Source organism: Schistocerca cancellata, chromosome 2, assembly GCF_023864275.1.
Source record: "Schistocerca cancellata isolate TAMUIC-IGC-003103 chromosome 2, iqSchCanc2.1, whole genome shotgun sequence".
In the NCBI taxonomy this organism is placed as follows: domain Eukaryota; kingdom Metazoa; phylum Arthropoda; class Insecta; order Orthoptera; family Acrididae; genus Schistocerca; species Schistocerca cancellata.
Window position 1 is genome coordinate 287,090,828 of NC_064627.1, and position 23,998 is coordinate 287,114,825.

At 36.9% G+C, this 23,998-nt stretch overlaps 1 protein-coding gene across 2 annotated transcripts in view; it reads left to right on the forward strand.

The window, feature by feature from the left end:
• The window catches only part of LOC126161635 (mRNA (2'-O-methyladenosine-N(6)-)-methyltransferase), a 160,707-nt gene extending 145,099 nt beyond the window's left edge, over nt 1-15,608 (forward strand). Inside the window, exons 10-12 of one of the 2 annotated variants that reach the window (XM_049917595.1) lie at nt 1,766-2,037; nt 8,489-8,758; nt 14,127-15,607. In XM_049917595.1, the coding sequence (XP_049773552.1) occupies nt 1,766-2,037; nt 8,489-8,758; nt 14,127-14,391 (807 nt within the window). In that variant the 3' untranslated portion in view covers nt 14,392-15,607. Of the gene's footprint in view, nt 1-1,765; nt 2,038-8,488; nt 8,759-14,126 lie in introns of both variants that reach the window. The other variant, XM_049917596.1, reaches the window with a different exon arrangement.
• The last annotated feature ends 8,390 nt before the right edge of the window (nt 15,609-23,998 follow it).

Genomic DNA, 23,998 nt, shown 5'->3' on the forward strand with positions numbered 1-23,998 from the left:
CAGTGCAGCACTCCGTGAAGAACGGGCTGCCATTCCCCAACAAACCTTCTAGTACCTGATTGAACATATGCCTGCGAGAGTGGAAGCTGTCATCAAGGTGAAGGGTCGGCCAACACCATATTGAATTTCAGCATTACCGATTGCAGGACACCACAAACTTGTAAGTCATTTTCAGCCAAGTGTCTGGATACTTTTGATTGCATAGCGTACTTCTATGTCTTAAAATCCCCCATTTGTTCAACAAGGAGTTGAAACACAAAATTACATGCAAGGCCTGCAAGCTGAAAAGTGTAAAATGTATGGAAGTTGGAGCACCCTGCCAAGACACGAACCCTCTCTGAAAAAGATGTCAATGAAATAACAATTTACTGCAAACTGTTACTTCATCTGGTATGATTTGCAACAAGTTCCAGCTGTTGGTTCAGAATAGCAGGTGGCTTTATGTTTTTCAATTCCTGTTGACTTGTAAACATGGTACACACAAGCAACATAGGTGTTATATATCAAGTTCTGTAGTGCTGTCCATACCTCGAAAAAACATTAGCAATTCTTGTAATAATTCATGGTGGAGTTCCTATCCTTAGTGAATTTCAGTCAGTCATCACTTTCAAAGGCATGAAGTCCAGTTCAGCAAAATTTGCACCTTCAGTGGAGGAGGGACAGTCTAATGCCTTGGAACTTGGATTTAGAAAACCTTAACAAATGTAATAACACTAAACTTCTATTTATAAGAGGTTTCTAATGTAATTTAAAAGAGTATGCCAATAACTTTGTAGATAATTGTTATTAAGAGTCACTTGCTCCTTTGTATACAATCACTAGCCAGATACTTCAATTTGATACCTAAAACTGTTTACCAAATATTCTAGTTATCGAATTTTGTAGGTTCACTTTGTAAGACCCACTGCTGTGATGAACAAGACACACAACTGCTGAATGTTCAGTGTTAATATGATATAATATGTCTCTCTCACACACACAATTTTGTTGAATTAAGAGTGCACAGATGGCCTGAGGAATTACTTGTGCTTTCAAAGTTGCATATTGCTTTTGTTTGGTTGATAATTATTGCCTACAGTCTGTATGTGTACAAACTGACACAACAGAGCGCAGAATATATATAGGTAGTAAGAGAGTGACACTAACATGTATGTGCAAAGTACCACAGATAGAAAGTGGACCATCACATGGCTCCTGCCAGATTTTGTAGTAAAACCCTGAAAAAGTAAAATAAGCAAGTTTGTTTGTTAATTACATGTTCAGTAGATCACTTGAATGATTTTTTCATCAAAACGATGTGGAATGAATCAGTTTACAGGATAAATATACATGATTAGTGTATCAAGAATGGATGTAGCTTAGGCGAATTACTGAAGACATGACTGAACAGTAAATAATCCGAAATAGATAGGTTTGATGCCAAAAGAAACGATGGGTGAAACAATTTAACTCTTTATGCTCCTTTTGATTACGGTGGCTTCAGTTCCACAAGTACACACACATCCTGTGAACTGTCTCATTGCACAATATTTCAATAAAAGACTTGTTCAGCTGATCTACAGAACATCTAATTAATTAACAAAGGGAGGTTCTTCATTTAACCTATTTCACTCTGAATCACAACATCAGTTTTTCTTTCCTTTTCCATTCTGTTGCTCTCATTTGATTTACACAGTGTTTTTTACCTCTTCTTTCATGTGTGTACTGTTCTGACTTATGTATGTATTTTTAAATAAAAAAATCAAGTTATAATTTGTCATTACAGGAACAACTTTATAGGTATAACTGCTTTGATGATAAAAAATTCGAACTTTTTTTGCCACGTGTATGGTGTTTGTTGAAGCGGTACAACACATTCATTGGTGCAACAAGCAAAGATGATGAACCAACTCAAGGATCACTTCCTATCACAGTACTTGAGTGCTTGAATAGAATGTTTGGTGTAACATTTGAATGCTTTGCATCTCCACTGAACTGCTACTTCAGGCAGTATTGTTCTGCATTTCCAGACACTGATTCATATTTTGGATCAAGAGGGTAAGAATGTTGTTATTATCTTAATGTATCTTGGCATCAATTCATGAAATGTCTCTCTAGTGATATGAGGCTTTCACAGCCGGTATTTGCATTCTTTGTGATATATGTTTTATGGGCATTAGATTGTGGTTCAAGGCATATTTCTCTTGCCTAACATTTTGTCTTCCAATGCTGGAGTCATCATCAAGCCGAGCTGTTTATACATATTCAGGTAACGGTTGGTTTGTGACATCATCAGACTGGTGCCTGAGATTAGGGGAGTCGTGCGAGCATGTTTGTGGAGCTTTATTTAGTACTAAGGCCCAAAAATCATCTTATTTCAGTCCTCCTCCTTTTCTGTTAAAGTTGTTTTTGTGTCTTTGAATTTTTATGGCCCCTCTGTATATCCTGGCATAGTATTGAATCTTGATAATAGTAATAAATCTTGATAAAACCGTGGTATCAGAGAAATTAAATTTGATGGTTCCCTGGTTCCAGTGCATGTTCTCCTACCTATGATTCACCCATATTACCCAAAAAACAATTACTCTTGTGTTCCTTGAGGTGGCTGTCAATGCTTCTATCACAATTGAATCTTTACTACGCTACGATTTACGGAGAAGCCATAGAAAATCAAAACCACAAAAGCAACTATAACAGAAAAGAACAGAAAGTAAGGCAAATTGTGGGCTTTAGTACTACATAAAGCTTTGTAACATGTGCCGGCACATCTCCACGACTTTAGCCAGCAGTTTGATGACATCATGAACCACCCCCCCTGCCTGAATAAGTATGGGCTTGCTGAGCTTGTTTAAGATTGTAATTGCTTTCTGAGTTGTTAAAGCCTCCGATGATATTCCAGCACTGGAAGATGAAACGTTAGACATAGAACTAAGCCTTGGACCATAGCCTAATGTCCATTAAAGAAATAACAACAAAAATGTCTCACTAGTTTTCATTTTGGAGCTTATATATGGGTAAACGTGTAATTAAATGATTCTACATAACTGAAAATCCAGCTGCAGAGAAGAATTGTGGTACTGGTTATTAATACTATTGTCTATTTTTTTATAGATAGTGTGCAAAACTATACAGGTTTTTCCAATTTGCTGAAGTTGGTGGGGCAGTTCATACACCAACTGTTTCTGGTCATCAGCTTAGTAATGAAAATTTAACACTGCGTGGATTCTGTATTATAAAGTAGTAACACATCACCCTGAGAATAACAGCATTGTTGGAGAAAACCTACATCAAAAACATTACATAGTTAGCCATGAAATAATAAACATGATTATTATGCAATTTTTCTTTAGCTGATTAACTTCTTCAAAAACAAGCCACACTGTTAAGTGACCTTGTCTTGGATTCAAAATATGTTCCACAGCCTATTCCATTTCAGCCACGAAATTTCACTTTTCCATCTGCAGTAGCAAAATAATTTACCTGGAGGACAATGTGCATGTATACTGTGTCATACATATTCATTTAGAAAAACATGTGACATAATATCATATTATTCAATGGCTCTATCAATAGTTTGCTTCTGCTCATTGAGCATACTTGCTAAGCTTCAGTAGCACTTACTCAATAATGTTTGCTGATCCCAGCATGAAGAACGAATCAAATAATTCTGTAGAATATTCTCGTTCAAAAGATTCCTTTTGGGAATCTTTACCCTACCAAAGCAGTTCCAAAAAATTTTGGTATCCGCCTAATAGAATACTGAGTGATTCTAGTCAATTTTAATCATCCTTTGTTTCATTTTTATTGCTGTGGAAAGGGGCCATGTTAGTTCTTGTTCACTCAGTAAGGAACTATTCTCACTCTTTGATCACACAACTCTATTAAATATAATTTCCTTGCTTGACTCACAGAGGAAAAAGTGATTCAGTGAGGGAAAGTTGTGATTAAATACCTAGGAATATTGACTTTCTTCATAAAATTCAAGGATTTTCCAAGAATTCTGTCATAGTCTCAAGGAACACTTCACACTGTCTGATATTTCATTACAAAAGTCTAATAGGTTTATAAAGTTGTGTTCTTTGAGTAGATGAAATTCTCATATGCTTTGATACTTTATGAAATTTTTCTCATATCTGCTATTGTCTGTAATATTGGTTATTTCACTAATATGTAATTCATGCATTATTAATGAAGAGTGCATTCTATGAAGTAATGGTGGTGCCAACATAGCTGTGTAGATCTCTTCAAAGAGTGGCAGGATGCATACAGTAAGTCAAATTACTTACAAAAAACGGAGAAGGCAAAAGAAAAGATAGATGGAAACCAAAAAAGAATTGTTTAACCCATTATACTGCTGTCGATTACAATGTCTCCAGTTATGTATGTACATGCTTACGATAGTATTACTTTTACAATGAATCATGACACCATTAAAGTATAAGGTAGTAAACAGATTCTCAGTTTATTGTTTCTGTATGTTTGCCCACAAGGCCATCATCTTAGGGACCATACAGCACACTAGTCCAATAGTATCCTTAAACCAAGATCGATCACTGTGGGTAATGAAAAGAACCAGCTTCTTGAGCATCCCTCAAAACTAACATTTCGTCAACTAAATAAGCTACCAGTAACTGAAATGAACTTTGTACCACAGACCAGGAATATGGCAATACACAAGTGGTTAGTTACAGGACTGAACAACCTCTCACATTTTCAGAATTCAGTATGGTGTGAAGCTGTTAACTGCAATCGTTTTCTTAACATCTCAATATGGAAGGGGAATTTCCCCCCACCCACTTTGCCCTTGATAGCCTAACCTGAACACATGTTCCATTTTCAGCGCACAGGCAAACATTGGCATCTTGTTATTCTTTGAAGAAGACTTTTACAATTGCAGGCTGCAGTGGCCACTGGTCATATTGCTGTCACTAGGCAGGAGTTGTTATTTCTTGTATCAAGTAGCAGCTCAAACCACTGCATTTGTTTGCTTGCTATGTCACTCAAAAAATGCAGGCTGCTTGATTAGTCATCATAATGGTATCATTAAAGTCTAACCAGTATTCACCACCGTAGACTATACTGTATTTTGTTATTCAACCTTTCATGATAGTATTCTATTTACTACTGTTGTCTGAGACCATTTGCAATTTTTTACATTAGCCAGAAACCAATGTTGTGTGTGCCATCACTCGAACCTGCAGTTTACATGAACCAGCAATACAGAAAAATTGGTGGTTATCACCTAGAATGCTCATGTTAAGGTGATTCACCAATGTCACTGCATACAACCATCTGTTGATTGGTTCGCACCCTGTGGGAGTGGACTCACATTCAAGAAGACAACGGTTCAAATCTACATCCTGCCATCCATACTTAGGTTCTCCATGATCTTTCTATCACTCAAGGCAAATGCCAGGATGGTTCATTTGAAAGTGCATAACCAATTTTCATCCCCATTCTTGAAACAGTCTGAATTAGTGCTCAGTCTGTAATGACCTTAACACTTAGGCGCCGACGCCCGTAAAAATACGGGCATGTGCAACCTGCCCGAAAGCCCAGCGCCCGTAATTTTACGGGCGCGTGTTCTCGTTCTTCCCCTTCTTTCCTTTGTGTGTTCTTACGGCTCCCGCTTGTCTGGGAGGCGCTGCATGGACTTAGTTCGAGTATTGGTCACTAGATAGTGCGGGCATGCTGTGGAAGGATGTGCTTCCCTTTTTATTTGTCGGGTTTTGTAAGCAGCGATTTTGTCCCGCGCGGTCTCAGTAGCGTCGACATGGCGAAGCGTGGCTGACGGACGAAGAAATTGCTCACGAGTTATATCGTGACTTAGAAGCAATTGACGTTGATTTTTCAGAGGAAGATATTGTAGATGACTCTGATGATGATGTGGACTGTGTTCAAGAAGAAGTTTCTGGCAGTTCAGGTAAAGAGTTCTGACAAAAAAACATCTATAATTTTTGTTCAGATTTTCACTGAAAAAACTCTCAGTATGTAATTATGATTTTATTTGCAAATACTACTCTTCTGATAGACTCAGAAGAGGAGAGCAGGTGTCCAAGCAATTCAGCAGCAAGTAATCCCGTCGATATTGTGCCTGAAGAACGAGTGAGACTAACAGCGAGGGGGAAGCCGAGACGTGCGCGCCACGCCGATTCTGAGGAAGGTTGGACGACTACTGATCATGCACCAGATATCAATCTATTCTCAGGACAATTTGGAATATGCAATATTGTCAGTTTAGACCAGAACAGTGCACCTCTAGAATTTTTTTCATATTTCCTGAGAGACAGTATGATGAAACAAACTAATCTGTATGCTCAACAATGTATCAGGAAATTACGAAGCACAAATTCCGTTTCACCCACCTGCTCATTATCAAGGTGGAAAGGAGTTACACTTATGGAAATACGGAAGTTTCTGGCAAAGTGTGGTGAAAAGACAGAAGCTACCAGGGTAGTGAATGTAAAGTAGCATTGTGCAAAATGCTGCGCAGCAAAATTGGATCCTAAAATAGTTACAGGAGGTTACTGTATCCATCATAATTACAATTTTTGTGTAAAATTAAAAAAAAAATTCCTTCTAGAAAATACAGTGAATATACCTTTGACCAATTTTTCCTTTTTTCAAAAACAATGTTGTTATTATAACGCTTGTCAAAAATATGTATTAATTCAAGAGAAAGAGTAATTTTATTGCTATAACTGAAAGCTTTCATGAGTTGTAGTAGTTTAAAATACGTTAAAATCGGCCAGTCTTTATGGTAGACACCCGCGCGCAATGGCTCAGGACCCAAAATGTTAATGTCATTGGATGTTTCCTGATATTCCTTCCTTCCTTCCTTAATCCCCCTACATGTGTCACTTGTGTAACAGCATGAGAAACATATTGTCGCGAGATCTTTTGCCCTGTTACAAATATCTCGCAGCTGATATTACATCCTGTGGTAAGATGCATCAGCAGTTTCTTTCACATTTCCTCGTCATCCGATAGCTCCTCCCACATCAAATGTGGCATAGCAGTGTTGTTTTCAGCCACACAAAAGAGAATGTAGCTAACTGTAAATGTGCGAGATCATCTCCTTCATCTCTTGTTGCTGATACACTGTCCTATTCATCCTCTGAGTTTGGATCCATCTTCGTGGGTGTTGTAATTTTCACAAATGTTAATGTAGACTGCATATACTTCTTGATAACATTGAAAGAACCAAGCTGATAAAACTTTTCGGTAGAGCCTTAGGTAATTCTAGCACAGCTCTCTACATCTATGGAACTGATATTGCCAAAGAAGTTTCATAAATATGAAGGAAGTTAGCTCAAGTTATGCCATCTAGGGAAGGATTTGCTGTTCAAAAATTACTACTACTACTGTTTTGACAAAAAAGAAAGTTCCAGTTTTGTGCTGTATTTTTTTTTTTTCATAAACCATTGTTTATTTTATTAAGTGCCAATATACTGGAAATGTGATATGAAATACTTTGCTATGAAACTTGCATACTAGATGAAAGAATCTCCTTAGTGCTGTAGTGATATTCATGAGAATTACCTATTCGTAAGAAGGTGGCGACATACTCACAATTTCAAGATTTTTTTATTTTGATCCATACACTCTTAATTAGGGGTAAGTACCAACTGTTTTATGCATTTGCAGGTGACAAAAGTCGACTGTCCAACACAATAACAACCATTATGGACTAATCACTTTTGAAAGTAATTTAATTTTCAATTGCAGCGTCTGTTAGTATGAGGCATCTTCAAAAGTTAACATTATGGAATACCAAGTAACTTTTGGTCACTTAAAAGTAACACAGATATGGCACAATTTTTCAACATGGTCACCAATATATGCAAACAATGGTTGGAATATTCTACCAGTCGTTCAATTCCTGAACGACAGAACTCCACTCCGCTATACAAGAATTGCTGTGTGAATATCTGTATCACTTCAGAATCTCATTGCCTGGATATTGTTGCATATGTCAGTATAACAGGCCTTCCTTTCCAATCAACATCACTCGTGTTTGTGTGGCCCCTGTCAAATTAGTGGGACCATTTCAATTCTGCTGGATGTGACACTGCATTTAGTTTGTATGCTGCCAGAATTTCATGACGAATCCGTGTTGTGATTTAAATGTTTTCCCTACAAGCATTGTACTGCCCCGCATAGTTCAACTTCAGAGTATGTTTCCAGTTGCCACATTGTTTCACTCATTCCCTGATAAGCAGATACCTGACAGCAGCAGAACTCTCTCTGCAGGAAACCCAGAACACACTGCTGACAATGTGCCATGAACATGTGTAACTTTTGTAAGTCCCTATATACATCTACAAATATATATCAGTCATTAGCATTCCATAGAATGAACATATATTCTCTAGAAGGTTGTATTCTTTGCTAAAGAGCAATAGACATAAATTGGAAATGAATTGTTGGGACCTACTCATAGGAAAATATAAGTAAACTGACTATCTTTCAGGCTGATGCACATTTAATCTTAACATTTTGATTTCAGTCCAATATTAGACTTCAAACCTGTCAGTGGATCATTTGAAGCGAATCCTCCTTTCTGTGAAGAGTTAATGGAAGCAATGGTGAATCATTTTGAAAGGCTTCTATCAGAATCCCCAGAAGCTCTTTCCTTTATCGTATTTATCCCAGAATACAGAGAGCCAGCACCAAATGCACTGCTTAAACTTGAAGCAAGCCATTTTAAGAGGAAACAAGTAGTCGTACCAGCTCTTGAACATGAATATCGGAATGGTCTACAACATATAAAAGCAAAGTAAGTTATTCACTGCATGAATTATTAAAAAAAATTGCTTTCTTTGTTATATGATAAATTGCACGAATGTATAAACATAGTGTCATTTATCCTGCATGTAAAGCTATGAAAAGTAATAGAGACTTAGTGATTAAAATAATACATCATGTGATTGTTTTCTGTCTTTCTTTGCTACCTGCCTCCATAGCCAGACCTATCCTGTTAAATATAAAACTAAGTGTTAAGCATATGGACTGTTTTTAAATATCATCTGTCTTTTAATTTCTACCTGGAAGTAGCACACAGTGAGACAGATATCCAAAATTTCAATTTTACTTCTGAGAACTCAGTTGAGGACATGGAAAGACAGTATATATGTGCCCTTATTCTGTAGCTTTTTCAAACTGTGTAAAGCAGAAAGTTACCTTAATCTGAGGCTTATTGCCAAATATACTGTGTATTTTTAGAAGTTGATTATCTTATTATAATTTGTGTTTTTTTCTGACAAGGGGAGGTCCGCAGGGGCGAGAAACAGTGCTTTTGCAATAGCAACGTAGTGTAATGGTTAATATCTTATCCTGACATGACAGAGGTTGTGGATTTCTATCCCATTAGGTGCTTTTTAAATCTTTTCAAAACGTTATTTTGATTTGTTTATATTTTTATTTTTAATTCTTTGCTGTCTTTTTAACCACTGTATTAAATTTGTTCTCATTCTTTGTTCCTATTACACTTTGTTTGAATTTGGAATCTTTGTGACTGTGATTTTAATTATTTTTTCTGTTTTAATTTCATCAGTTTTATTATCATTTTATGTTTTTGTCCACATTATTATTTATGTTCCTTATTTTACTTGAATTCAGTTTTATTTATAATCCCTTCTTTCATCTGCATAACTTTGTCCATAGCAAAACAAGAATTTGATACAACCAAAAACATATACTTGTTACAATGGAAGTGTGCACTTGTGTCAAAAATATATTTTCCTTTGTTTTTAACTGATAGATCAGCATTTTAAACGTTTAAATATTGACAGGCAAACAAAAACTATGGATCCAGCTTCTTTACGAGCACAGGAATGTCTGCGGTGCCTTCGTTGAGTTCTGGACTCTAAATTCCTGAAATTAGAGTAGCCCAACTCACAAACCCTGGAAACCAGTGCAATTCACAATGATTAAAATAATGCAGCAAAGAATTATAAATAAAAAATTAGAAGCATTTGTTGGGATTTGAACCTACAACATATCAGGAAAGGATCTTAAACACCACACCACACTAAACTGCCAATATGGATAGCACCATAATTTGTAAGGCTGTAGTGCATCACTACAGAATTCTTTTTCATTGATTACTTGCAAATGGCACCCCCCCCCCCTCCTTTTTTTTGCTGAATGGCTGCAGGTTGTGATACTTGCAGATTATTTCAAAAAAAGTAGATTCCACCCCTGAAGACTTCCCTTGTGAGATATTAAAAAAAAAAAAAAAAAAAAAAAAAAAAAAAAAAAAAAAAAAAAAAAAAAATTCCGTGATGATTGTTTAGTCTCAGAAATGCAGACCAAGACACTTGTGAAAGAATATTTTATCATCCAAACAAGTGATCATATAGTGCAAGCACTAACAATATGTATTAGTATTCCAATATTGTTTATTGTTAAAACAATGACCAGTTGCTTTGGTTATCTTACCAGTAAATGGTACAGATGGCTGCTGTTAGATACACAGACTGGTCTTTTATATGATTGAATTCAAGAGACTGGAAATTTCTGTCCTTTTGAACTTGACAATTTTAAACCATAAGTCCAAACTACACATACCTGCATATCAAAAATGTCTTTACAAACTTTGGGAGGAGAAAAGTATCCATGGAAACATTTGTTAGTAATGAAAGTTTGCTTTTAGCAGGTTTTAAGATAAAGGCTAATCACCTAAGATTATAGCAAATAAAAAAAAAATAGGGTTACATTACTGATATTTATCAATATGATGATTCAGCACTCTTACTGTGTTGCTATGTTTACATTTGACATATCTGTTGAGGTACAGCATAATTCCACTTTAATGTTCCTGGAATTAACGTTTTCCCACCACTTACGACATTTTTTATTGGTCCTGTCAAATTTCCTATGCCCACAATATTAATTTGCACCACATTTTGTCAACACATTTATAATTTTCCCACAATTTATGCATTACGAAAAAATGTTTAAGGAGAAAAAATGACACTGGCATGATGTTGGCTGTCCAGTAGTGTTTACGAATATTACGCTACCAAGCACTACTTGGTGTGGTGGCTGATGGGAGTAACTAGGTTCATCGAATGAAGATATCATGGCCAATCACAACCATTTCCACACTGTGTCTACTGCGCAAATGCGGTTTTGTGATCATCACGACACCTTTCTCGAACCATATAGCGTGATTCGGCATATGGCCCCTTGGAGTGCTAGTTGACACCATCATTCACTTTTCGTTGCTCAAATGTTTTTAGTTTAAACACAACGCTCGTTACGTATTTTATTCATGCTGAGAAACACGCCTTGAGAATTTATTCTCGAATTTACGTGTGTATTTTTTGTGATGTTACACAAACAAACAATGTGTGTGTGTGTGTGTGTGTGTGTGTTTTTCTACATAACCTCAAGACGACGACTACAGTGAAAGAGATGTAGACTACCACAAATAATACTAATTTACATATTTGCACTTGACAACGAGAAAAAATTCTCGAAACAGGCATAAGCATAAAAAAATATGCAACTAGTGCAGTATTTCATTATTTAAATAATGAGTGACAGCTGCAGGCTTCCAAAAAACATCGATTATGACACATGAAACTGAGTCAAATATTCCTACAGACAGTTATCAGTTCCAGTTACATAAGTGTTTTTGTTAGATAACAAACCTTCATTAGATAATAAACAAGTCCCTGACAACTCTTTTGATGCTTGTTATGTACATATATCACACATAAAGTGAAAGGGGGCATCCTATATTACCTTTTACAGCTTAAAACGTTATTCCCCACATTTCGCATTTTCCCGTATTTTACACCAATTTTTCACTGTATTTGTAGTTGTGAGTATCTGATTTATTCATGATGGATATTTATCTTATGAGCAAGCAGACATTGTTTTCATATGAGGCCATTTAAATGGAGGCAGTGGTGCTGTGTGAATCCATCAAAAAGCATTTTCAGGCAGCACCATAAATAATTGACCAAGATTTGCTCTTATGCCCTACCAGGAAGAGTATGTTCTGTAAGCTGATGTCAAGTACCTATGCACAACACATCACAGTAACACATGAACAGTACTTCACACGATATTCAGTACCCATACTTTGCTATTAATGTGTGAGTAGGAATACTAGGTGACCTCTAGTAGGTCTGTATGTTAAAATGAAAGGAAGCTTAAGGTTCACTGACCAGTCAATGGAACATAAGCTTGGGCTGTGGAACAAAAGTGGCCACATCCTTTCCAAAAGAATCATCCTGGCACCTTTCTCAAGTGATATATTTAAAACATGGAAAAACCTGAATTTTTGGATGTCCAGACAGGTGTTTGAACAGCCAACCTTACATGCTAGTCCAACGTATTACCACAGTACCATCTCACTTAACGTACATGCAGTATCTGGCCACCCCTATGTAATGAGGAACTGACCACTGGATGTCACGAGCGTTGGACCAGCAAGAAGTATTGTGTTGTTAGTAGGGAAGCAGAAGAGTTCAGTGACTAGTCTCTGGGTGTCACCTGAGTAACAGATCCATGAGGGACATTTCAACCCTTCTAAAGCTGCCCAAGTTGACTGTTGGTGAAGTGATTATGAAGCGGAACTGTGAAGGAACAACCCAGCCACAGTTAAACCAAGACAAGGACCCCATGCACTCACAGACAAGGGACCATCAAGTACTGCCGAGGGCGATCATAACAAATTGCATGAACCAGTGGAAGGAAGTGAGTTTGGAAGTGAATTCCAAAGTACTGCCAGCAGTCCAGTTAGGACTTTGTAGGGAGTTAAAAAGAATGGGCTATAATTGTCAATCAGCCCCTCATAATCCATACATTTCTGCAGTCAGTGCTAAATGATGGTTGAGCTGGTGTAAAGAACACTGCCACTGGCTAGAGGATGACTGGAACTGAGTGACTTGGTGTGATGAATGATGTTGAACCCTGTGGTAACATGATCATGTGTAGTGCCAATAGTGAAGTACAGAGGAGTTGGTGTTATGGTATGTGGGGAGGGGGCGGTTTCGTGGTTAGGTGTTACCCCCTTACTGTGCTTAAGAGAACAACAAATGCAGAAGGATATGAATAAATTTTTCAGCATAATGTACTGTAAACAGTAGAAGAACAGTTCAGAGACAATGACTTAGCATGACAATGCATTGAGCTGTAAATGAGCATTTGAGCATTTGTGGTCAATAACATTCTTGGAACCCCTCTGAGATGAGTTAGAACATCGAATTCACTCCAGATCCCAGTGTCCAACATTACTACCGTCTCTCATTTTCTCTCTAGAGGAAAAATGGGCTGCCATTCCTCCAAAATCATTCTGGCACCTTACAGCAGAGCCCAAGCTGTCAATAAAGGTTAAAGGGGGACACATCACATATTAATGTCCATTAAAAGGTTTCCAGATACTTTTGATCAGATGGTGTATGGTTTCCCAGCACATCTTACAAGTATCGAACAAAATTTTTCAGGACACTATTCCAGAACTGCTTAAGGGCTGTCCCTGTAAATAAAAAGCTGTATGTGATTCATACATGATGGTGGTTAAGTGTATATCAGTTACAAGCTATAAATAATACATACCATGTCAGACTGGTAGGAAAGAACGTATTCCATGACCATAATATTTTGGATTATTATTTGCAGTCACACTTAAGACAATTGGTTTATGCAGCAACAGTTCATCATGGCAAGGTGACCCATAAAACCATTTGTCATCACCCAACAATGTTTGAAAACATGTGATTCAGCTTGTCTAGCCCAAGAGCGGCAATTGGACAAGATATTACTCCAAATGCTTGTCTTAATGAATTGTCCATTTCATATAAACTTGCTTTAATGGAATAACACATAGCCGAACACCTGCAGTGAAAAGCAGGGAGCTCTCACAGTTCTATCACTCTTAATGTTCAGCTTCAATACATATATACCAATGTAGTGCGGGCTTTACTCGCATGTTATCTTTGCAAATAAAATTTACCACTTTTTCCTGCCACCGTTATAGTGTGATTTTGTATGGTTGTCACAAACAAAAAGAAGTTAATAATGGGAAAATGTTTAAAACTTACTCATTCTGTCATTAATTTTGTATGATAATAAATTTACTAACTACAAATATATATACCATTTTAAAACAGAATTATTTACTTTTGTAGGAGCGACATGAATGTCAGATCTCCACATGGGACACTAGTTGTGTGGCTACAGAATAATGCTGGCTACGAACGATGGGGTCCAACGGAAGAGAGAGTAGAATCGTTATTGGAAGCATTCAGGCCAGGACGAGAAAGGGAAAGGGATCGTCAGGAACTACTTTCGCCACAGAGAAATAATGTGGTTGAACCAGTGCCAACAACTGTACCCTCACCACAAACACCTGACAAACCTCCAATTGTTGTGCAAGACCAGAGGCCTGTTTAGCGCCTAGCACTGCAGAATACACATGTGATATTGAAAATACACATTAGGGTGTACGAAGAAACTGACTAAGACAGACTTAATGCAGAAAAATTTTTTGTTTTTCTGTTTCTGTCATCAGCAGTGATGTGTAAGTTTTGATCTCTAGCAAGGACACCTAATTTCATAATTCTTTTATAAGTGTTGATTTTAATGTATTTTATATCATCATCGCTCAGCAGATTTTTTTTTTTAAATCGAAGGCATTATTCGTAAGCTTATTTACAATCAGCCACAGGACTGGTACTATAACTGTTCAATATGAACAGCAGCATCTGTATTTTTATCATCTCTTGTTTGCGTCCTTTAAAGTAGTCAATGCAACATAAACGTGATAATGGCATTTTTAAATAATTTTAAGCAATTTTTTTTCTTGAAGTCATAAGACATCTTACATGTACCTGATCTTTGAAACTAACTGTTCTAAGATAAATTTAACTGATATTTTCTTTTTTTGTTAGTGAAGTGTATGAATCAGAACAATTCTATTTCCAAGTGATCTTTTCCTTGTTAATTTTATATTACTCTGTGATCACTTGACCCATGACTTCTTATGTGTGCTAGTCTTTGTATTATATTCAGTTACATCTAGATAATCATGTTCATCTTCTTAATGTATATAGAATTTTATGAATTTTAAATGTAAATATTTTACTGTAAATAAAATAAATTATATTTTTTTTAGTAAAATAGATTCTGTAAATTTACTGATAAAATGAACAGCAGAATCTATTTTATATATGTATACAAAGTGAAGATTTCTCAGTAGATAGTTGAATAATCTAACATGTTGCTCATAGGAATTTTATGCAATGTTTCTACTAACCCACATACCTTCCTTGCACAATGTGTTTTAAAAATGGTTGCTGAACTGTGCAAATGTTGATAGTTATTAATTCCTGTAAAAGTAAGAGAGATCTGATATAAAATGCACCACAAGTGAAGATGTATATTAGAAGACACTTAGAAGGCAACTGTCCATATTTTAATAGTTAAAGTAGGGAACACCCTGTTTTCCAAATGTGAGCATTATACTTATATTTTTTTTAAAATAGGAAATTTTTATCTGTACATATAAAAATGTCCACACTGGTTGTAAAAAGATACAAATGTTAAAGTGTAAAGAAGATAGATTTGTTCTAAGAACACAAATATATATAATGCAAACATATACCTATTTCTTTTCTTCAATATAGTCATTCTGTAAATGTCTGATAATTATATAAAGTGGGTCACAGCCCTGTGTCCATTTATTTCATTATGAAAGTTACACATTTGCCCTTGTAATTTCAGAAGGGTGACAAAAAGAATGCATTTTTCAGCCTAATTGGTTTTCATAGGTATAAGTCCATTGTCAGGTATGAAGATGACTGCTACATCCTCCTTGTATTTCCATAGCAAGAGTAAAAGAGGACTGAAATTTTGAGCCATTCTCTAGTCGGTACATATGCTTTGTGGATAAAATAAAATTCTTTGGTGCCTGCACAAGCTGTGTGTGGATAAAAACACTAAAAATACCATTGAACAATGGAAACTCCAGGCAGGACTATCAACAATGTAGGAAAAGACAGACTGCTACTTACCGTAAAGAAGACATGTCAAAATATGTGTCTTTTAATTGTGCCCAACTGCAACTTGACGTGTCTTCTTTACAGTAAATAGCGATCTGTCTTTTCCTGGATTGTTAAAAATATCTTGTTACAATATGCCATAAAATCATGTGAACAGGTGCATATTGCAGCTCTGTGTTCGAGTGAGTGTGGTTTAATGTTCACATGGAGCTGCCACATAAAAAAGCACCCTCATCTCAACAGCTAAAGTACAGGGCAGTTTCCTACTTGCATTTACGGCTTCAAAAGAATCTCCTGTAAACTATGGTGTACTGAAATATGAACAACACAAACTGTAAATTCTCCCAAAGCAGCAAAAATACATGCATCTCAATACAATGAGTCTCTCTTCATGTGCACACTTGGGTGCTCTTTATATACCATAATTTTATTTGTTTGACAAATCAGAAATGGCTTACGATTTTGACTGTGCCTTCACATGTAATGGCATGATATATGTAATGCAACAGACCTAAGAGGTCTGAAGATGGTCATTAGGTCTGAAGATGGTCATTACCAACCGAAATTAATTAACTGATTACAAATAAATATTGTGATCCAAAACTGGAATTATAATAAAGTCTATATAATGAACCACAGAAAGGATTGCTTCATCCCATAATAGATGAGATGTATAATGTGGCCAGGACATTCGTTTCACCAATAAGAAGTTACTTTCTTTTACCTGACCCCCCCCCCCCCCCCAATCCCCATCTTGGGAATGGGTGGACTTTGGCTTGATAGTAAGATGACAGTCTCCAGGAGAGAAGTAAAGTAACTGTGTACCTACAGCTTCATTAGTTTTTGAGTCTATATTTTCATTGCCCTTGTACGCATGACACTAAATCTTTCTTGCATTTCTGTATCAGGAGAATGGAAGTATAAAAGTTGCAAACATCTGCTTTAGAGAGTATTAAATGAGACATCTACCTGCAATCCTATCTCAGCATTCTACTGTCTTCAGAATCCACTACAGTTCTCCATTTTAAATCAAAATTTCATATGTGGGTAAAAAAAAAAAAAAAGTTCAAATGGCTCTGAGCACTATGGGACTTAATTGTTGTGGTCATCAGTCCCCTAGAACTTAGAACTACCTAAACCTAACTAACCTAAGGACATCACACACATCCATGCCCGAGGCAGGATTCGAACCTGTGACCGTAGCAGTCACGCGGTTCCAGACTGAGCGCCTAGAACCGCGAGACCACCGCGGCCGGCCATGTGTGGGTCAAAACTTGAAAAAAATCTGGTTACATCACTGAGTACTTACGAAAGAACCACTCATTGATTCTTCAATATGTGCTCCATTAAAGTGGCCCAAATATGGACAGTAGTATTGTGCAACAATTTTTTGTGCAATATTTTCTAGTGTGAAATGTTGGACAATCAATCCTCTTGTGGTAATTGCTCTATTTTGCTACAAGCAGAAAAAGACTGAATGAAAAATTTTGAGACTTAGGCATTCGCTCACAAAAACTTGTTGAGAGCACTGAGATTAAATGAAATAAATGATTTTCAGAACTTTTTTAGGTGTTGATAGTCCGATATTTGATAAATTACTGGAGATGGGTGCACCTTTGTTTGCTCTTAAATTTAGTAAAAAACAACTCCGAAGTATAAGTTTTTAATTTTCTGGCTTTTATATTCTAATAACCCTAACACCTTTGTTTGCTCTTAAATTTAGTAAAAAACAACTCCAAAGTATAAGTTTTTAATTTTCTGGCTTTTAAATTCTAATAACCCTAACACATATAAGGCCAGAAATGATTGGTATCTTTAGATGTATTCTCATATGAATGATTTTTTTTCTCTCTGAGTTTGAACTCATTTCAGTGTGTAAACAACAGACTCTACTTCAACAAAGCATGTGATATTGTCGTAATGCCCACAAAAGGTACAATATTTCTCTGGGGGCACAATATATTCCAAAAGTTTTTGATCTCAATGTTACTGAACAGCTTCTCAACCCAACCCACATTCATTCAAAATTATTGCACATCTGGAAATATTGAGAGCAATAACACTGACCATTTAGTGGGCACTTTAAAACTGTGATGATAACATAAAAATATCTAAAATCTTGGTATTAAGTGCATTATTTTTTCAATTCAGTCTAATCAAGCATAATTCGGAGTATCCCACAGGAAATGAAGCTGATATTCAGTTCAGTTTTTGCACAGAAACTACTATTCATCACAAACACTAGGAAAGGGATGTTCTTGGCATTATACATACCTTAACAAATGATTATTGAACCATCATTTCATCGCTATGCAAGCATGTCAACACTATGGTCTGCAAATGCCATAAGTGTAAATAACAGAGAGATAGAATGGTTGGCTGGTAATTAGCTTAAGGAGGCAAAATTACAGTACTGCCCACACACACATTTCAAGGGGGAAGAACTAATCCTAGCTTTTTCCTTATTCAGTGAGCAGAGAGAGGTGTAAATAAATGAAGTATATTTCCAAAAATGTATCAGAATCTGAGGAGACATTGGAGAGGAAGTTTTCAGAGGTCAGGGAAACTATTATAAATTGGGAGGATCTAAATAAAGCTTTATAGTGAAGCAAGTGTTAGTGGACACTTTGGGGGAAAGAGGATGATACTGCCCAGAAGATTTGTTTGTGGCTAAGATCTGTGGGATTTTTATAGTACTCTATAATACAGAAAAAGTTTTTGACAATGTTGACTGCAACACACACTGTGTCATTGTGGAGTTATTTGGAATAAAATACAGAAAGCAAAAGGTTAACTACAATTTGTGCAGCAAGGTTTGAAGAATACGAAAAAGAGGCAGTAGTTAAAAAAGGAGAGAGACAGTGTAGTATCTTATCTGCAAAGTTATTCAATCTGTACATAAAGTAGGCAGTAAACAAAATTGTGGAGTAATCTGAAAGAAAGGAATTGAAATTTAGGTTGACAGGAAAAAAACTTTAAGATTTATCAGCAGCAATGTAATTCTGTTAGACATCTACATCTATGTATATACTCTGCAAGGTGGAGGGTGCCTGTGTCACTGCTAATTATTCGCTTTCCTGGTCCACTTGCAAATGGAGGAAGTTAAAAGTAAATGTCTAAATGATTCTGTATGAGACCTGATTTCTCTTATCTTGTCTTGTCATCTTCATTGTCCTTATGCAAGACGATCTTCAGTGGCGGTAGGATTTTTCTGCAGTATGTAACAAAAGATTCTTCTCAGCAGTGTTTTTTGAAAAGATCATCATCTTCCCTTCAGTGTTTCCCATTTGAGTACACGGAACATTTCTGTAATACTCACACATTAATTGAACATTCACTATAAATAAAAAACTAAACTCCACCCGAACAGGCCATAAAGGCCCAACGGTACCAACTGGACGCTGTGTCATCCTAAACCCACACGCGTCACTGTATACAGATATGGAGGGGCATGTGGTCAACACGCTGCTCCCCTGGACGTATGTCAGTTTACAAGATCGGAGCCGCTACTTCTCAATCAAGTAGCTCCTCAGTTTGCCTCACAAGGGCTGAGTGCATCCCACTTGCCAACAGTGCTCAGCAGACTGGATGGTCACCTATCCAGATGCTATCCGAGTCCAACAGCGCTTAACTTCGGTGATCTGACGGGGATCGGTATTACCACTGCGGCAAGGCTCCTGGCGTTAAATGAACATACTGGTACCAAATCTAGCTGAACACCTCTGAATAGCTTTGGTGTCTTCCTATAATCCAAGCTGCTGGGATTCCAAGCCCTCTTGGTGTACTCAAGAATGGGTCGTACGAGTGTTCTATATGCAGTCTCCTTCTCAATAAACTGAAGTGCACCATTCACTTTCCCTCCAACCAACCTTATGTGCTTGTTCTCCTCCATTTTGCTTTGCAACATTATTACACCTAGATATTAACTGATGTGACTGCAACAAGTATTTGGACACTACAGGCTTGTTTTTACGGTTCATCTGCATTAAATTACATGTTTCCACATTTAGAGTAAGCTGCCATTCATCTCACCAAATAGAAACTCAGTTAAGGTCTTCCTGTAGCCTCCTATATTAGTACGACACTTTCCCACACACTAAAGCATTATCAGAAAACAGTCACCAGTCACACATTGGTATTCACCCTCTCTTTCAGATTGATTATGTGTATAGAGAACAACAGTGGTCCTCTCACTTCCCCTGGGCACTCCTAACAATAACTTTGTGATGAACACTCACCTTTCTGGATGACATACTGGATTCTATTACTTCAAAAGTCTTCCAGCCACTCACATATCTGAGAATCTTTTCCATATGCTCAGACCCCTGTTAACAATCTGCACTGTGGCACTGTGTTGTATGCTTTCCGGAAACCAAGGTGTACGGCAGCTGCCCGTTTCCTTTCATCCATGATTTACAGGCTATTGTTCAAGTGTAGGCCAAGCTGAGTTTTGCAATATCAATGCCTTCTAAATCTGGTTTAATTTATGGACACAAGCTTTCCCCCTCAAGCAGATTCATATTTGAACTTAGAATATGCTCATGAATTCTGCCAAAAATTAACAGAAAGGATATTCATTTGTAATTTTACAGGTCCATTCTTTCAACATATATTTGGGAGTCACTGCACTTTTTTTCCATTCACTTGGGACTTCCACTTAAGTGAGAGATTCGTGATAAATGCAAGCCAAGTAAGGGGCCAATGTCGAACGGTATTCTCTGCAAAACAAAACTGGGAAGCCGCAATACCAAACTGGGAGACCATATGGACCTAGTGGCTTATTTGGTTTCAACTCTTTCAGGTACTTTTCAATATGTCCATATGGGAGTTACTGCAGCACCCAAACAACAGTATGTCTTTATGATCTTCCTGCATGAATGATTTTTTAAAAGCAAAACGTAAAACTCTAACTTACCTTTTGCGGTATTCATACCTGCCAAGTTTTCCGGTTTTCCCAGAAGATTACCCAATTTTTGGGTAGTCTTCCGGTTTTCATGTTGAACATCGTATTTTTTCGGATTTTCATCTCCCAGGCTTTTTCCCGCCCACTGCATTCATATCGCATTTCAGTTCTGACTTTCGATAAATAGCTGCTATTCTGAGATGCGACTGTTTGAAATTCAATGGAAAGTCAACTGATAATACTGTCGATAATCTCTTCTCCCAGAATATCGCGGCAATTTTGTGATTAACTGTATGTGTTTGAAACACTGCCACCAAAAGTCAATCAAATGTTCTATCGATAATCACATCTCAACAGGTTATTGTTTCATTCTCTTTGTGCTTCGACTGCATGTTAGCAGGAAAGGTTTGTTTATGCTTGCTTTTATGCAGTGTTTGCTGTATGTTCTGGTATTCGTGCAATTGCGTGACAAATTTTTGTGCGATTTAGTGTATTTGTGATGAGTTCAACTAAGAAATGATATCATCAGTCTTTCAGGGATGCACATTCTGCTGAATTTCCGTGTATTACGGGATCACAGAAAGATGAAACATTCACGTTCTGTTCCATGTGTTCGTGTGATATAAACATTGCTTACGGAGAAAGAACTGAATTAATAAGTTAATAAATCATGATAAATCCATTAAACACTTTGCTACTGTTGAGAGTGGGAACTTGACAGATGGTACCAAATGGACTCGCTTGGTGAGCATTCGTGGAGCTGATGGTGTTCATAAGTATGATAGCTTATCCAGGCTAATGCTTTATGTTTTGACTCTTACCGCACAACAATGCTGAATGTGAGCGTGTGTTCAGCTCGGTGAAGAAGAATCTGAATCAGTTTAGGTAGTCCGTGTCGAATGAAACTCTGGGTTCCATTTCTGTTTTGAAAACAAGAATCAGCGGTCCATGTTACATGAATAGTTTTCCTTCAGAATTTCTGAAGAAAGCTACTAATCTTCATCTCTCCTCTATAACCTGTGAGGGTATATAGCCAGTGTTCTGTGAACTTGAGAATATTTTGTAAATAAGTGTAAGTAAATGTTCAGTTTAGTAGTTTTGACAGTGTTCCTCATATTGTGGCTTGCAAGATCATGAGGTGAAAAGCTCATTTTTGTGTAGTGTGTAAACTGTTCCCAATGTTAAGTGACGAAAAATGAACACTCATCACCAAGTAACTTATGTAAGTACCTAATTCAGAGTTCAAAAATAGTGATCTTAAAATGTAGCCTACGTTATATGTGTTAACAGTATCTGTAATCTCTTTCTGTGTAGTCTTCTCTCACTATGTTAGAACACCTTGCGACGCATGCATGTGTTAAATTTTTGCAATTTGGGATCTTCTGGATTTCTGTTTTTGAAATTTGGCAGGTATGGGTATTCTTTTGTCACACCAGACAGTCTTATGAATGACTGAAGAGAAGGCCTTCTACCTTGTATAGATATTTAACATAGGACTAAACTTTCTAAGATTCTTGGCAAGATGTTTGCTAACATTTGATGACTGAAATTATATGCTTCACACATTGTCATTTTTACTGATGCAAGATTTTCTAATAACTATTGGCATCAATATTTCTGTCTTCTTTTTTTAAACCGAGAGTTCAACAATCTCTGTTCTTTTCTCAGTATTTTTAGATTCTGTTGTTAAACCACATCGAGTCTTTTCCACACCTATTTCACTTACTCGGCACATACTTCTCCAGAGCACAATTTACAATCAATTTAACTTTTGCTCTTAATTCCACTACATTCATCATCGAATTGGAAGTAAAAGATACGCATTCACTGCCTGAGGACAACGCTAACAACTACTTATTGTTCTTCCCAACATAAGAGCCCCGCTGGCCTTCTTGAACAATTTATTAACTTTTCTAACCATCATGGCTGTGAAGACATTGTGATCACTAATCCCTGTCTATATACTGACACAGTCGATAACACTACTTGTAGCTAGAACATCTAAAAAATTTCCAAGATGTGTGGGTTGTCGAAATAGTTGCTCAAGATGTCTTCGGATAATTTTTTTAGAAATACTTCGCAAAATTGTCTGTCTTCCAACAAATCCACAGATGTCTCAGTCTATACTCAGTTGTTATTGTTACTGCCAACTAACATAACATGACTAGGTTATTCCGCATTACTAAGCATGAAATTCTCTGAATGATTCTATAACTGTTACAGCAGAATTAGGTGACCAGCACAAACATCCAATGATTAATGTGGGTTCATCCAGACCAGTCACTGCTGCCCAGATAACTTCACAGTCAAATTCAATTTTGATCTGGATAGGCAATGTATTTTTGTTGATTGCAATGAACATTACCTTTATTTTGTATGTGCTGTTATTCGAGTAGCTGCTTCCTCTATGAAGTGCACCCCTGACCTTATATACGTAAATCTTACAATTCTCCACCTTTTAATGCAGGTCCAAAAATCTGCAGGCAAAACTGTCGTAGGAATAGATGGAGCCCCTGGTTGCAAAGGACTTGGAACATTAATTGAACTTAAATGGAAAGCATCTGGAAAGGATAGTATAAGATAATGTCAACAAAAGTCAAAGACCAGTAATGGAGTGAGTCAAATTAAGTCAGCTGGTACCAAGACAATTATGTTAGGAAATAAACAATCGACGTAGTAGATGAGTTATGTTATTGTAAATATATTTGAAAGTTTTGCTACAGGCATAGCTGAATTTTCTAAGAAAAAACTTTTGATTGTTGGCCTCTACCAATTCCCTCCTCCACCAGTTAACACTGCAGGGTTTCCCTCTCCGACTTAGTGCTGAGGTAGGCTCAATCCTTGAGGTAGACATTGGGCTAATTTCGAGTAGGGATTTCACTGTAAATTTTCTGAGTGATTCTGCAGACAAAAGAATGTTAATGGATTTCTTTGAATCTTACAACCTGGCACACGCAGTGAACTTTCCAACTACTTTCCAACTACTTTCCAACTACAGGGAAACAGCAGCATGCCCATAGACAAAATCTTCACAGATAGTGCTCTAGTTAACACATACAGTGTGAGAAATTTTAGTAAATGGCCTGTCAGATCATAA